Below are 17,506 nucleotides of genomic sequence, written 5' to 3'. Positions count from 1 at the left end.
CCAGCCATCGGGAAACAGTCTGCTACATCTGTGAGATGCTTTTGAACGGAAATGCATTGAAAGGACTTCTTTTCTCACTCCCCAACCCTTTTCACTGTCACCTACACGCACGCGAGCATGCAAGCACACTGGCAGGCGAGTACCTGGGCGGAAGGACGGGTACAATACCCGACTGAACGCTGTGTTCACACCCGCTGGCGCTGTTCCCCAGTGAAAGGTTTCCCCTTAATCTCGTTTCCACACCGCAAGTCTCTTTCAGCTCTCTGCTCTCCTCCATTGCCCCTACAGCTTGTAATCCGTTATCTTTACAAAAATCACTCTACCTTCCTACGCGGCCATAAACACATAGCCTTAATAGCCCCTGTGTCTGCAAGTGCTAGCCCTATGTTCATTCTTGTACCTCCGGTTCGTCCACCTACACAATGTTGTAATGCGATATTGCCATCATGTTGTGACCAGTGTTCTTTTATTGTTTGACAGTTTGAATGGACGGCTGCACCTCGTTAGCTTGTTGATTTTAATCCTCGTCACGCCAGAAGTTGGTAAAAACAATCAACAATCCGTGTTTTGTGTTTTCTGCAGACTTCTTGTCTGTCGATCCGTGTGAAATTTCCACATCGACTAAGCTTGGACAATCATGCGCCATTGAAGCATGGAACAGGCAGTGAGTGGTGTGGTGTGACTAGAAGACAGAAGTTCCACTAGTGGCCGACGCCAGATTCAGTACATTCGTCTGCACGGGTCAGAGGTTAAACTCCCGGGAAGATAAATCTGTAGCTTACCTACACACCGCCCTAATACCTCCCAGAAAAGATTCCATCAGTCCTTGCAGGACTCCTTCTTGGTCCCCACACCCCTCATTTTTATTATTTTTTGAAATCTCTACACTCTTGAGGGTAACCAACTCTGACCTCTCTCGAGGGGAGGTAATTCTCACCTTTGGTGGGAATACTTCAACCCCATGGCCTGCAGGAACAAATGCTCCTCATACTATTACATTCAGACCGTGTGAGGTCGCTAAGTGTTGCTGTGGCAACCAGTTTGCTGCCTTGTATCCAGCATTTCATCAACATGTCTTAACTGGGCAGTTGTTGTCGTTTTGTCTTTTGCACTTTTCTCTGCAGCGTAGTGATAAGGCAGTGCTACGATGTACTTGGTGTTAGTGACTTGCACTTACCAAGTTCACAGCACTTGAAGTCGGTTTCTGGCACGTGCATCGCACGTCTGGCACTCACTTGAGCCTGCTCTAGATATAGCTGGGCAAAGTTTCGGAGAAAGACCCTTACTTACGGGGAGGGGGAGACAACACACACAGGAAACAGTGAGATATGGGGAGAGAATTTACAAACGATCCAGATTGTTGTTGGTTTTATTACTGTCGGGTAATTTCCAGTCGCATTTATTGTTTGTTCTCGTGACCATTTTTAATCTTTATATATCCAGCCATGTGTATGCACTTGCTACCCGCCTCCGTCTCGCTCTCTCTCACCGTGGGTTGACTTTGACCTCCAACCTTCTGAGAGTAGTGTGCAGACGACGCACGACAAACGCACACGACAGATGGCTAACGAGAGAGCGAGGAGAGGGAGCGGTGGTGTAGGTCTGTGTTGCACACGTCAGCACCACGAGATGCCGCGCCGCGTATCGCTGCCGCTGCCGCGATGTTATCTCAGTCGCGAACACTGGGCGGCTTGTCACTCTACACGCTTTTGTAAACACGGCGTAAACTGTCAGACCCACAGGGCTTCAAGAGTCACGTAAAAATGACGTAGATTACACGGAACAAGGGTGCTATCCGTGGGGCTGCAGATATCCTCTAGCATCGCTGAAATAAAAAAATGTTAAAAAAATTACCAGTCATGTGACTTTGATGGCTATCTGAGTGTATCCGATACTGTGAACGCAGCCATTCACACCTGACAGCGGTTACTGTCACTCTTCACATCACACCTGACCACCCAACTTCCGGAAGGACCAGTAAGAGCCATGACGTCAGGGGTTATGGGACGTCAGACAGCTAACGGTCTGTTCCATTAAAATGTCTGGCATGCACACAGGCTCCCTCTAGACCTCGGTAAAGGGCTTCTACTACAGTGACCCAGGGTAGCATCCTATGGACGGACTGCGTTTATGTTTTATTTATGTTCTAATGAGACAAAAATACTCTAGCTGGAAGCCTCGTATCTTGTTTTACCTGCATTGGTATCACCCACTGAATAATATATATATATCCCATGAACACGTTTTAACAACGGAAAGGAGATTTGAACCCTCATCCTAGTCTAAAAGATACCCTCACAGAATACATATATATATAATGTGTGTAGATGGACCTGTATGTCTGCAGGTTTTTGAAGTAGTCCTATTAAGGAACTCTTTGGTGAGTGTCTACATCATTTTTTGTGATTCATGCCGCTCCACAGCTTGCTTAGGATACAAAGGGTCCTCATCCTGCAGGAGCAACGCCTGATCGTTTTTCGCCATCCCTCCTACGGCACTTCTTCTTCAGTTTCTGTCTCTGTAAGCTCTTCTCATCAACGGCGGCTTATTTTGCATAGAAAATAATGTCTTCATGCCAGCCTCATGCTTGTATTTCACAGCTCACTGGTGTGTTATCTCTAATGCACTGTCGTCGTCGTTCACAACCCTTACTTTTAAAAAAAGCCGAGCGTGTGTGGCGGTGGTCGGAGGAGCCAAGGGGTCGGATGGCGGGAGGGGAACGACGAAGAAAAATATGTCGTCGACTAAGCTTACACCGATTGTAAGGGTGGAAAGATTGGTGTCGCAATAAAAGAACCGCAAAATCCTTTCCCGTCCCTTGTGTACCACTCAACTTAAAGTCAGACTCTGGGTGGGTTGATAGCTGAAAAAGGAACTTGGCTCTTGTAGGTAAGGTCCCTCCGCGCCCCAGGGGTCCTAGCCAGTGAGCTCCGAGTTCCGTGCATGTGTGTGGCATGATGGTTCAAATTTCCGGGGATCTGATCGGGGACCCTTAGAGTGGAGAACTGTCACCGAGCTGGTAAAAGTCTTCTTCTCGGCGGAGGGAGAGGGCAGGCGGGAGTGGGTGGGGTGGATCATGATTAAAGCTGCCTCCTTGGCTTGACATATTTTGCACGAAGCTCGGGTAGTGCCAAGCTTGCTAGCTCAGTCCTGGACTCACACCCTCGACATCTATTCAACGGCTTGTCGTAAAGTGTGGCGTGCCGGTGACTCCACCAATGGCCCTGCCGACGGGGATTAGTACCAGGGATATTCGACGCTTTCCCCAACACAAAACTACGTGATTGTGCGAGAACTCTCCGTCAGTTTCGGGTTGCGGGAGGAACAAAGTAGCTGGACACCTGAGCTTGGACAGAGTTTTAAGAACACCACCTGTGGTCCCAACGTGAAGCCGACGTGGATGACAATTCTTCTTCGAATCGTTGTTCGTAGTCTCCTTCTATCGTCAACACTACGTGTCAGCGACGTAGATTAAAATTGTGTGTTGCAACAAAACAAGTTTTCGTTCGTCTATTTAGCTGGACTAATACTGAGCCGCACACACACAATTCACAAGTTTCACAAAGAAAAGCAGGTGGCTTGCCCTATACACTTACACCCTCCCCTTCCCCCTGGCACCTCCTGGAGGATCGAAACGATTCTGGCATCCGTCTGCTGGTGTAGCCGCTGACCTCTCCCAGCCGTGACCCTCTTACTTACACGGTCCTCTGTCACCTTATCAGGCAGATAACTCGTAGCGAGTATCACTTTGCAGCGGCTGATCGCCAAGAACGGCAAGTCTGGGAGAAAATGAACGCATTGTGCCGTTAAACAGACTAGAAACACATGTGGCGCACGGTAACATTAGCCGGCCTGTTTCCTTTTAAAAAAACAGAAAAGAAAAAAATATGAGAAAAAAGAAACACGGAACACGTGCATGAAACTGCACACAGCTTGTATTTATCTCTGATTTACTTGGTTGTCTCGGAGGGGTGCTCACCATGACAACAGGCGCAAGCGTTACCTGCAGTCCCAGTCTCCCACCCTCGTCGAGTGTGAGGGTCATGTGATCGCCGACACGAGGGTGACGTTTGTGCTGATATGTCATCGTCTTGGTGACATCACTTCCAAACTGGGAATGTTCGACAATGTTTACTGGCAAGAGGATAAAGAGTGATCAGTTCAGATCCCACTGTTTTTATTGCTTTAGTATATATACTTGTAGTACCTACTGACCCTAAAAGATACCCGGATGTCACTCAGTACAAAACACATTTTCAGGAGGAAACGGAAAATTTCGCAATTCTCGCTGTGTAACGAAAAAAAAAAAAAAAACCAACTCAGAACTCAGTAGACTTCACCATTCCAAGTAACGATGGGTGCGCCTGGTGGGGAGGTAGAGACGTTTCTCAGAATACACCCAACGCCTCATCGTGACGTCATCTGCTTACCACACCTGAGCTGTGACGTCACACATACAATCGGTCTGTTGACGAGTGCAACTACCGGCTACAAATAAATGAATCCACCCGACCCCCTCTTGTCCGGCACCTGTCTATCTCACCCAGCTTGTCGGCCTGGCAGTTTGCTGGCGACACTGTTTACTGTTTACACCATCTTGCAAACTCCTCGTGGAGCGAGAACTGTAACAATACAGACGAGCGTTGTGTCAAGAGACGGGAGGGTGCAGGAAGGGGATACACTGAGAAAAAAAAAAGAGATGCACTGCCACTAGACCACACACACACTTCGAAAAAAAAGCTTGTGGAGCCGGATGCTGGTGAAAGTAGATGGTGGTGATGGTTGTAATGAGGGTGATGGTTGTAATGGTGGTGATTATGGTGATGGTGGTGACTGTGGTGATAGCGGCGTGGGCACCCTGTTCGTGCAGACTGAGAGTTGCGAGACTTGCTGCTGAAGGCCAGCGATGGCAGGATGAAGGATAATGACGGAGCTGTGCTCAGCATGAGGCCGGCCACATAGCCCCTGCCCCATCCCCTCCTCCCTCAGGGTCCCAGAGCGAGAGAGCGTGTAGTGTAAGCCAGTCGTGGGTTTTATAGAGAACAATATCTGTGTAGTCACAGAAACCACGATGTCACAGCTGTAGCAGGATGTCCGATGCTGTGGCTGAGGATGTTTGTCACACCTGCTGTGGCTTCACGTCCTCCCAACGTCCTTTGACCCCTATAGAAGTGTGATGTTAGTCTCCCCCCACCCCAGAGAAAAAAATGGTTTTCAGTTCCGTCATTCTACTGACAAAAATCTGTAAAAAAAAAAAAGAATAGTCTTTTCCATCACATTTGCGGCTTTATTGTGTAAACAGATCGGTGTCTGTAGGAAGTGTGCCTCGCGTGCTGTGAAAAACAGATGTCAGTGTCACTGTTGGTCGCCTCCATGTCTGTCCAGTGATCAATAACGGCTCTTGTGACATTCTGACACGGATATTGATATGGTGGCCTCGCATTCGTCATGTTATCGCTCAGCATGCAAGCGTTGAACTGTAGAGACTGGTCATCTGTAGAGACTGGTCATGTGAACTGTGGAGACCGGTCATCTGAACTGTAGGGACTGGCTGTCTCAGCTGTACAAGCCGGTCATCTAAATTATACAGAACAGTCATCTGCGACAGATGGCCAGGAGGTCATGGAGAGTTGAATCACAAACTTGTATTACTGGACTGCAGGCAGACGATTTGTTCCCAGTTAACTACTAAAACGAGGCATGAGACTACAAAGCTTCCGGTTTAGTCACATTTTTTGTTGAGGCTCGCCGAGACTAACAGCGGAGAACTTAAAGAGGCTAAGCTTTGGTCTTGGCAGATAGACAGCAATCCACCCATAAACATCCATGGGTAAATTTTATACATTTCATTTCTACTTTCTTCCTTTCAACAACATATTCACAGGTGTGTGTGTGATACTAATTCTGTCCGAAAGACCAACTACTTGCATGCGTCCCAAACGCAAATACGGCGCAAATTCAGGTGGTTTTGCTGGTGATTGTTGGGTTAAGACAACAAAGTCCCAATATTTATCACAGCGACCCACACCCGACAAGAGGACATGGTGTAACTGGCAGTTGAAAGAACCTTCTTTATCGAAATCGCAGAGTGTGGAACACTTTTAACAACGATTTCCGTTCAAAAAAGTAAAAAAAAAAAAAAAAAAAAATTAAGCGATTCTCATTTAGGTTTGGGTGACAAATATTGACGATAGGCGACTTTCACCGGCAATATACCTTGCAGGCTTAGAGGCTCCAAGAACGAATTTCCTCCTGAAAACCGCCGCCGCTTGTGTCCTCAACGCATGAGCTCGTCCCGAGATGGCTAACGGTTATGCGACACTTAGCTGCAGACCTAACGGTTTAATGACAGGCAGGGAAATTGCCAAACGCTGTAATCTGTCCACGCGGTCCTGTCACGTGACTCGACGCCAGCGCCCTCTGGGAAGCAGGGGCCCTAAAAGAGTGCGGTAGTGCCACTTCCGGAGCGTTGGCCAGCCCTGGCTGTCTTTTGATGGCCGTCCTTTTAGGTGGTTCACTTCGCTTTTTTTATTTTCCTTTTGAGTTTATCTGTCCGCAAGAAGTTTTGCCGGCGTTTCTTTTGGATTTCATGTTAGCGGGACTATTAAACTGTGTTTCAACTGCGGTTTATGGCGGAGAAGATTTTATTTTTCCTTGAGTTTGGCTTCGTGGTGGCTTTAAAAATGTGCTGACAGGAAGTGTTTTGAGCTTTCACTACAGAGGTGAATACACTAGGTGTGTGTGTTATGGTTTGGTCGCCACGGAAACACATTTGCCGCTAGGAAGCTGCTTTCTTCTGCCACAGAATAAAATACTCCACAACACGTTTGCCCCAGGTGTAGGGGGGAATGTCATGCACAGCTTTTGGAAAGAAAATTGTTGCAGCTGTCAGATTTTATTGTAAGGAAATATAGGCAGATAAATCATCAAAGCTTTTTAGAAATGGATATAACAAACACACAAACACATGCCCACCCATGCGCGCTCACACACACACTTAATAACAATGGCAGTAAATTCTGTGTTGATCAACAATATGATAACCGTGATATCAGTAGTTGTGCTCGCCATTTCATGATAGCCGTGAAATGCTTAACCACCTAAAAAAACTTTTTTTGCACGCATGTACAAAGAATTTTTTCCACATGATTATTTTTATAATTAAAGAATTAAAACATTAGTGAATTGACTTTACTAACTGGCGTTTTAGTCTCTTTGAACCTGAACAGAAATGTTAAAGAGACATCCTTTAAAAAAGTGTTGAATAAACAGGTTTTATATAAAACAAACACCTGTTGATGATTAGAATATTGTATTTTCTTTTTTTTTTTTTGGTTTGTTTGTTTTTTTGTTTTTGCGGTCATGCTTGTTTTGTTTTTGTTTTGTATTTTTTTGTGCAATGATCCGTTACCAGACATACAAGAAATAAAAAAATGCACGTTTATCGTCATAAATATAAGGATTCGAATGAAAACAGTTTTATTAGTGGTTCACCTGACTTTATGCAGGTGCACACTGACAGCTGTGCTGCTCAGAAACTCAAAACTCATTTCAATGAGCAGCTGCCAGCAGCGATGAGTACTGACACATGCCGATGACTAACGGAAAGTCCGTTTGTTTCAGGTGTGGTTCCAGAACCGCAGATCCAAGGAGAGGAGGATGAAACAGTTGAGCGCTCTGGGCGCGCGCCGACACTTCTTCCGCAACCCTCGCCGCATGAGGGCGCTGCGGCCTGGCGAGGAGGACAGTCCCGACATGCTCGGTCCTGGGTTTGGATACATGGGGGCTGACTTTGGTGAGTACACAGGTGGCGGACATTGGTGACTGTGGACCTGAATCATCCTGTAACTGCCACCCTCCTCTCCCCCATTGTTTGGGAGGTTCTTGTCACGTCTCAAACAGTTCCTACACATTCTAAAGGGGGGTCCTTGTCACGTGTCTCTGACTGTTACATTCCATGGCTGCCGTTGTCACGTACCTGATTGTTGCCCACATTCCGTGGCTGGCCTTGTAACATCTCAGCCCTGTGTTGACTCTTCACGCCATTGACACCTAATGTTTGTGCTGTCTACGGTCCAACTTTTCGCCACGCCAGCTGACACTCCAAGCTACGTCGTTTCTACGTCGCCGAGATGAAGATCCTTACTTGTCCGGCTTCCTCCGTCTCCTTTTATTTCTCTCTCATTCTCTCTACCCGTCGTGAGTTAGTGGGTGCGTTGGCATTAAGCTAGAAAATAAGCTTGACAATGAACCAGACAACAAGGCGAGGCGACGAATCTCTACAAGAGACGATTCACCCGAAGCCTGGTTCGCAAGAGCACTTCACGTCGTGCTGCAGTCACCCGTGTTGTGTTGCAGCAGGAATCTTGATGACCTCTGCCCCGTCCGCACCCCACGAACACCGTACGTTAAAACCTAAAAAGAAAGTAAAGGAAGACAATCTCAATTTCTGTTACCCAGAAGAAAATGTCTGAAGAGCTCCTATATGAAACTACTTGAAAGCCGTTCGTATCTTATTCACGGCCTTTCGGGTATATTTACTGTAGATTTTTTTTCTTTTTTACCCGTACTTCCTTCACCGCGGGCGAAATGAAAAATTCATGAAAGACTCTCTTCGGCACCCTTTTAAAAATTTACTGTTTTAACGGCAGTGGTTTTTTGAAGGGTGAGAGAGAAATAGAGACAGAAAAAAGATAGAAGCCATTGAATATAGAAGGACGGAGGGTGGTTGCGAGAATCGCAGAAGCAGTCCCCTCCCCAGATGTCGCTGTACCAACTTGTAACTTTTTTCCAAACCTCGGCCAAGGTCCCCGAGAGCTCAGCTGGTGCCTCGCCGTTGTTCTTCGTCTTAACAATTGGTTCCTGCGGCCGCAGGCCAGAGGCCCTGCTGCGTGGCCCGCTGGGCCCATTGTGCGGCCAGGACAATGCCAGTGTTATTCCTAGTCTGGCGCACGCTGAATGCTGCTGGCGGGGAGTCCCCACAGACAGCCTGGGTTATCTTTGGGTACAGACTGCCAACCACACGTATCCGGGTACGCGGCAGTGGGCGCCCATGCCAGGAGAACGAGTGGGGCTTTAGGGTGGGGCTGTTGTCCCTTGACGCGCACACCTCTGAAAAAGGCTTTTCTAGTCGTTATACGGGTGTGCGTTGGATGTTGGGGAGGGGTGGGGAGGGGGTTAACTGTATTGAGACACATGGTGCTGGATATGTCATTCAAGTAAGTTCTATTCACGGCCTGGCGCTGGTCTTCTTGATCCTAGTCTAGGGTCAGGTTGACTCTTGGAAAGCGATTTTGTGATGGTGATGCGAGTAAGGCAGTTGTGAGCTCGGCGATCGATGGGTGGCTCATGCTGACGTATCTGTTTCATGGGACTTTGCCCTATCATCGAGATTCGCTGATTCAGCCTCCCTCACTGCTGGCAAACCTCCTACCCCTGCTCCTCCCTCCTCCACTCATGTCAGCTCAAAGCTGGACTCGGACGGAAGTCTCTGGACCTTGTACACTCCCCTTGGAGCAGTACCCGCCATCGTCATGCCTGCGTTGCAAAGTATGTGTAGTAGCAGCTGGCGATGATGACGAAGTTCACATTCTGGTGGACAGTCGCAGTATCTGGCTTACACACTGGCAGCTAGTTCACACTATGAAACATCTGTAGCTTAGCTAGGCGTGCAGATGTAGGTGGTACGATTCTACACTTGGCCCCTGTCGGCTAATAACAATAGACTGTGGCCCTATTAGCTTCCAGTGTTAAGAGGTAAGTAAAATAAAGCATTTAACACAACTGAATATGCCTGTCCGGGAAAAAGTCTGATGAAAACCGAAGAACTAAATTCCGATTGGCTTTATCGTTTCGGGAAGCAGACAAGAAACTGCGCACTTGGACCTATATTTAGGCTAAGTAGAAGCCATCCGACATGCATATTACATGAGAGAGACAGGATATGCTGCTTTTAAACTCGAGCCGCGTGATGTCGACGCACTGTCGTAGAGATGCATATCTGAATCAAACATTGTTGCCCTGGGACACTTCGCCAGTCTTAAGGCCTCCCTCGTGCACGCCGACCCCAGGCCTTGCTTGAGCGTCTCTATTCTGACACGATCCCCATCTGTCATCAGCGATAAGTGGTTATCACCCTTCTCATCGGCACACAAAGAACGAGCTGTGTGCTGGAATCCCGAGGCGGCCGAGATATACTAATTTTGGCTCCAACAGACCATCGCGTCTGCTGCTGCTGCTGCTGCTGCGCCCTACCTCGGTGGTCATTGTGCCTCCTCGTGTCTCGACACACAGGTCATCGCTCGCATAGCGGGAACTGCTCCCAATGAGCACTATCTTTATTTTCTCGAGAAACCTCAAACACGAAGTCAAGGTGCAGCGATTCCAAGAAAAACTGATTAAAAACATTTTTCTGTTTTCACAAGCCATGAATACTGGGAAGCTTTTCTTGCGCTGGTATGTCAGTGTGTTTGTGTGTCTGCGTGCAGATCTGCAATCTGTTGCTTGCTCCGTTTCTTTCTGTAGGAGAGCGCAGTGTACTGTGGGATATCAGATGGGTTACCCTCAACCCTTGGCTGCAATCTCGACTTAATGGTTAAGAGATGTAACGATTACTTCCCACAGTCTCTCATCGTGCGTATCTTTCCATTGAAAAAAGGGGACGTTATATTTACGTGTGCATCATTGCGTTCGCGAGCGTGTTTGTGTGTGCGTGATTTTTTTTTCTTTATTTTGAAAGAAAGCGACTGTGTTTCCTTTTTTCCGTTTTTTTTACGTGATCGTCACGTAGTTTTCCCCACTGTGAAGTAGTTCAGACGTAGACGCGGGTCCTTTCAAACATGCACACACTCGCGTCCTACCCTCCCTGTACGGTATGCACGTGCAGCTGCAGGTAGTGCTGCCCCCCACAGGTGCTGCTGTGCGCCTCGTGGATGAGCTGTGCTGCGGACTGTATCGGGTTACGCTCGCTGTTTGAACTGGGGTTGTCTTCCCCGCGACCTGTCACGCTTGGGGCGAACGCGTCGCGAGGGGCTGGAGCTTCCAGCGCCACACACCAGAGGGCGAGCGTGTCGCTCCCCATCGCGTTGGGGCCTGTCTTGTAGCGAGGCCCCGCCTGGGCTGCCGTAGTCCTCGTAATACACCCTGGGTGCTTGTGGTGGGTTTTTATTTCATTTGAAAAATAATTTTTAAAAACACAGGAGAATGTTGGTCTTTCACTACGAGGGTTGAAATTGTCTTGCCACTGCCAAAGTCAACAAAAGTTTCCGCAGAAGCTGATAATTTCATGATAACTGTCACAATTATCATAATTTATTAGTCACTTAGGAATGTGCCTCCCCAGCTTTGAGCCCAGGAAGTAATCCTCTGTCGTCAGACCAAGGAAAACAGCCAAAGACTGCGTCTCTCACATGAACCTGTGGCGATTGATCAACGGTTGACTGCTTATCTTTAACGACAAAGAAACACCATTTTTTGGGGAGGGGTGATGTTTTATTTCAATGTACGTTATCAAGTCACATTGGCTTCTTCTCGTGCAAAAAAGTTAAAAGATTAGTCTGGGGTTTTGGGGGATTATTTGGGGGAGGGGGAATAGGAGAAGAAACTATTTGGTGGGATACGGCAGTCTTTTGTCTTATTTCCGCCTCTAGGTTCATCCAGGGTCGTGCTGGGTGGCATTGTTGACCTTTTGACCTACAGGAAGAGACTAGAGGCCTCCTGAAGAACTATCATAACCTGATGGCGTATCTAGATGCGAGCCTTGGTATGAGGTTATTATTCCTTTTAGAAAAAAAAGCTTTAGTGGCTCAATTCCATTTTTTTTTTTACTCTGTGATGAAAAGGTCTCGAACAGGCACTAGGTCTACAAGATAGTAGGTATGCTTTTATTAGTTAAGAGAAAGTTAGGCAGAGAGGTAGGTCTGGGTTCTCCAAGCACATTTTTGAGGACTTCTCACGGTTACGGGTCGCGGGGCTGTTCTCAGCGAGCTATACAACCACCATCGTCCCAAGCTTCCAGGCTGCAGCAGGTCTGTTTGTTCTGATCAAACTCTCGCGGTCTCACTGATGTGTAACCCTAGCTGTCCCCTCATCCCGCTTGTCCAAGAAGGATGTGAGGGATGCCCGATGGCGCAGTGGCAAGACTCGCTTGTCGTCACCGCAGCGGGGATCCTATTGTCTTACATGATGAGTCTCGTGTTCAGACACAAGCATTTCTCTTGACTTGTTCATGTTCATTAAGCTTTCCTTTCTTCCATAGTGCGAAATCGCCGCTGGGCGAAAGCACTTTCTTCTCGTGCAAACCAACTGGTCAGTCAGCCACAACAGATCACAATCTGTCAGCTTTATTTCCTAGTTGTCTAAAATCAAATCAGCTTTATACATTCCGACTGAAGTTTTGGCCTCCCAGTCAACACAGAACAAGACACGTAAACATGGACTTCTCTGTCTCTCTCTCTTTAAGAGGAATGCACGCAAAGGCATGTGCACGCGCACCTGTAAAAGTCTTGGAAGCGAGCAACTCCACCGGGGACATTTTTTTTCTTTGATATTCCTCCCTTCGCATCCCATACAAGCCCAAACACGTCACACGAGGCTTTGCGGCTGAACATACGGGCATGTCAGCCGTTGCATTTATCTCCCCTGTCCCCCACGTTAAGGTTCTGCAAACCACGTGAAGCACAGCAGCCTGTCCTGCAGCACGTCCGGTCAACATGGCGCTGGCCGGCAGCTCAAACAAGTCGCTACACTTGCTAGTGCTGTCTGGTTGCTGCTGCTGGTGGTGATGATAGTGTTTCTGTAGTTTGTCCATCGGAAACCTGTCCTAGACTTTGCTATTGTTTGTGATGGCGATGTTGCTAGTGGTCCTGTTGGTGGTACAGCAGTATGAGACCTGACCTGAGAGAGAAGCCAACATCTACTTTCTCACTTCTAGTGTCCAGCAGGTAGGGCTGCTGAGGCTGACCTCACCATCACTGGAGGTCACGAAAATCGTCTTTCCTACTACAAGGACTTCGGCGAACTCTTGATATTTCACGAAAGAAAGGCGGTCTGATTACAAAGATTTCTGTTCCCTACAGAATCGGAGCTGCGGAGTCGTTGAGACCTGCGCCAGTTGTCATAACGCCTTCAACTGCTTAGATTGTGAGATGTTTTGGATCACATCTCGAGCTTACTGATAAACAAATAAAAAAGCTCTGTTGAGTGTTTCTCGGTTGAAAGAGATCTGCTTTAGCAAAATCCGCATTCGAGGTATGGACTGACTGGTCGTGTCTGTATTTTGACTACAAGGCTAAGGCCAACCTGCCCACATCCTCTGTTCTGATTACAGGGCTAAGGAAAGCCGGCTCTTCGCGTAGCCGCAGGCAACAGATTTACGCGGCTGTCTCACACCTGGGGACAGGTGAAAGGCAGCGGATTAGCATCTCGGTGTGTGTCTAGCGAGGCCCGTAAGGAGGGTCTGGGGATTGAGCCAGGACCAGCACGACGGGCCTCAATGTCACCACTGATCCTCCTGTTGTGCACCCGTCCCCCCGTGTGACTTGGGGCAGCCCTCTCGGTTTGCGACCATTGGTCCCTGTGTACCTGGATGTTCAGGACATCCGAAAGTTTTAAAATAGAATATTTGTGACAACCTCTAGGTCAACACTTCCACGGCTGTTTAATGTGTGCAGTGGTCGCTGTTGGCATCCTCATCCGTTAGAAGAAACTAGTTGTCAGGTCACCCAGGAAAATGCCGCATTCTAATATAATAATTCATTTCATTGAATAATGTTATAATTATTGTTCAAATATAATAATTTCCCATTGAAACGTTGACAGTACCGTGATTTCAGTGAAGTGTACTCAAGGCAGGGTGGTTGGGCATAAACAGAATTCTAAGGTCACCGAGTTTAAGGACTTCGGCTATTAACGATTTAACTCTACATTTAGCACCTGACAGGCTGTACCCGCACGTGCTGCAAGCAAGACTAGTTCCGGGAAACGGTAAACTACTCGACAAACCATAAAACAAGATCGACATCCTTGTTTTGGACGGTATTCGGCGTCACTGTCCTAAATTTTAAAAGAAGGAAAAAAACAAGCCCTACGATATTCTAAAGTCATCAGCAAATCCGGTCTGGGTTTCTTTCAAAAAATACCGGCCGTCATGACAACATGCCGCATCTTCAAATGTCAGCAGCTGATTTAATGGCTTCGCTGCTATTCTAACCACCCCGACCTGGGTTTCTTCCAGTCATCCCGCGCACCCAGCCGTTAACAGACACCCGCGCCTGTCCCAGCGCCTCTCCTGCGAGCAAAAGAACAAAAAAAGTGGGCCCCAAGAAGTTCCCCGCTTCTCGCCTTTCAGGACCGGGCCACAAACGCCAGCATAAAATGGCGGCTTGTGACGTCTCACTTTGGAGCAACAGACGTTAGTGGCCATTGCACGCACGTAAAATCAGTTCGCACGTACATCCCAGCTTGGCCTCCTGACAAACCATATTATAGAGGGGCGGCGATCTTCACCCTGCGGCGCGAGTGGCTTCCCCTTGTGTCACTGTCACGTGCGTCGCTGTGACGTGTCGTGTGAGTCGTAATGTCTACTTGTCTACTTGCACTATTGCTTTCTACACGGTTTGTAAGGCTGGTGAGACGCGACAGAAAATTCTGTAAGGTTTCTGGTAACGATATGTCGAGATTCCCTAGGGATTTTCTTTGTCTTCATGTGTCGTTGTCGTTGGGAGTCGCTGTATCAATTTGTTGATTTCTCTGGGTTTTTCCTAAAGTCTACCTTGTTGTCAACTTGGGAGTCCTTCCAGGGCCGTGAAGGATCATTGAAAGGAAACTTGATTCTCCTAATGTCTGCCGGACACTTTCCTCCACAAAAGAGATTTATGTAGCAGAATGCTGTGTCGGTGAGGGTAGAGGGTACTTCCTCTCGTGAATGTGGTACAAGCCCCACGTGAGGTATAGACGCCCACCTGCAACCCGAGGGGTACCGCGGGCGAAAACGCCTATTTACAAGCAGCAAATTGCCCGCAAAATTGTCGCCCTACGAGGTGACAAATGTCTCGGATTACCTGACCACTGCTCCGGAACCGACAAACGGGTATTTTATGAGTTGGCCGGCCCGAGTAGGAAGCGCACTTAAGGGCTGGCGTGTCGGGGAGGCGGCGGGGATACCGGGAAAGGGAGAGGGGTACCCCTAGATCCGATACAGCTGTTTGCTCAACCAGACAGGTGAAACGGCGGTGTCGGTTACTAGAAAAGTGAGTTGCTAGGGACACGAGAGTTGCCACGGAAATCACACTACGTGCCCCAGGTTTTTGCTGTTTTGTTGTTTCTGGGGGAGGGTACATTACAAGTGTTCAGAATGTCTTCTCACACCTCATCTCTTGACTCCCTTGCATGTGCGATCATCATCATTATTTTCATCGTCATGAAAGTTATATTTCCCAGCTGCTATTCACTCTCCCGAGCAAACAGGTTGTCTGCATTTTCATAGCAACAGGAAAATTGACTCAACGAAAATTTGGCTTTACAAATCATCAGAGGCACGATCTGTCGTTTGAACCGAAGAACTAAACAAAATAAACCAAAATGCTTTTGTAGGCCCGCACGTCCTACGCTGGCAAAATTCTCTTCCCAAAATTCATAGTTTTGTCGGGCGACATTTTCATCCATGATCAGCTTACATTAGTCTGGCTTTCTAGGTTTTCTCAAATGTTTTTTCACGCTCACGGCAGCTCTTGTTAGCTGGTTATGTACAACGCGGTATGTCAGGTATATCCAGGTATCTGCCTCCCCGCCTACACCCTTTTCTCTCGTCTCACCTGTAGCGTCGGTTTAAAAAAACTTCAAAGGCAACGCACTGGGTTGAAAGGTCGCTCGAATTCATCCGGGCATTGACGCAGCTCCTTTGGACGCAGAGGCTGGGGACCGCGTCGTCACAGCAATGAAAACAGCCGCTTACGGCATATACAAACATATCGCGGCTAGCAGACGACCGGCAGGGCTTCCTCGTAAACAATAGAAACCCTAGTCCCTGGAATGTATTTCTTCGATAGAGGTGGAACGATAGATCACCCAAACGTTCGGGTTTACCTATGAAGCAACGAGACAGTATCACCGCGAGTATTACAGGTCACCATCGTCACCACCATCACAACCTTCACCACCATGACCTCTGCTTTTGCAACGAATTTACTGTGATTGTCTTGAAGTGCAGTGTTGGCCACTATTGCGATCTGTGAAATTAAAAATTTAAGAAGAAAAACACGGGCTGGCTCTTTGCCTCGTCAAATCGCTGGTACACCTGGGTACCCCTGCAATTAATCGTTGCACCCTCGACTAAGGGCAAAGGCTCGAAGTCAACAGCGGTGGAGGGACATGTGGTGTTAGGATCAAACAGGGCTTGTGAGCCGACATACACCTGAGCGGCAAAGAAAAGAGCTGGGGATACCTTTACAGGTGAGGAGACGACCGTTCGAACAGAACAGGGGTGGTGTGGGGGTGGGTGGATGACTACGACACGGGACTGGACTCTGGACTCGGTCACCTGTATACTGAACACGGGTAACGGCAAGGTGAGGGTGAAAGTCAGGCAAAGGTCAGTTTTTCTCTTGCAGCTCATTCCTAACGTTGTTTCAACGTAGTAAACAGCAGCAACTACGTGACAACGTAAACAACAACGTTACACGTCACAAAGTAACTGGCGTGTTAGAGAAGCAGGACTGGGAAAACAATTCTGGATTGTCACGTGTTCGTGTGACACCAGTCTTGACACCACACTTGGCAATGGCATTACGTGACATGACTTATAGATGAGGCTGCGACTGTCAGTCAACACACCTGGCAGGTAGTTGGTGAAGCCGCTGTGGCACCTGGCACTCTGTTTTCTCTAGAGTCTCAGTTCTCTCAGAGACACAACATTTCATGGCGATAACAAATAATTGAATAAACTAATCTCAACAATTTATATATTTATACCCCGAGATCAGTGGATGTCATTTCCGAGCCCAAGACATTCACTAAGATGGCTTTCGGTTAGGGCATAGTAAACATAAATAAACAATGTTTGTATTGACAGAAACGTTAATAAAGATTAAACGGGTAGATTAATGAACACAATAGCGCTATGAATGCTTGAAAACATTAAAAGTGATCCAAGTGTTCCAAGTGGATTGCTGGGGAATTTTTTATTCATGCTCCTGCTCGCAACATGTGAATTTTGTTGTTCATGACTCAGATTCCGGCTTTTTTGTTTCACTGACTGCGGATAGACTCGTGTCAGGTGTACAAAGTGGCCGGCCTCCACAATAGGTGTGTAGGGGCTAGGATGAAGATTCCAAGAGAAAGAGAACTCCGCCATGCCTGCCAGCTTTAGTTTGGCTGAGAGAGGTTCCCATGGTGTGAAGTGCTCCACACCTTCCTCTACCCATCCTTCCAAGCAAGGTGCGGACGGTTTTTACCTGGAAGCGGGGAAGAAAACGCATTTCAAAATCCAATCCAATCAACTTTCCAATCA

At 47.7% G+C, this 17,506-nt stretch overlaps 1 protein-coding gene across 1 annotated transcript in view; it reads left to right on the top strand.

Moving 5' to 3' along the window:
* Window positions 1-17,506, top strand: part of LOC112561552 (LIM/homeobox protein Lhx5-like) — a 106,298-nt gene that overhangs the window by 67,535 nt on the left and 21,257 nt on the right. Inside the window, exon 4 of the mRNA XM_025234111.1 lies at window positions 7,624-7,795. Within this exon, the coding sequence (XP_025089896.1) occupies window positions 7,624-7,795 (172 nt within the window). The remainder of the gene's footprint in view (window positions 1-7,623; window positions 7,796-17,506) is intronic.

This window comes from Pomacea canaliculata, linkage group LG4 (assembly GCF_003073045.1).
Source record: "Pomacea canaliculata isolate SZHN2017 linkage group LG4, ASM307304v1, whole genome shotgun sequence".
NCBI classification, from domain to species: Eukaryota; Metazoa; Mollusca; class Gastropoda; order Architaenioglossa; family Ampullariidae; genus Pomacea; species Pomacea canaliculata.
This window is presented reverse-complemented; position numbering and strand designations above follow the sequence as displayed.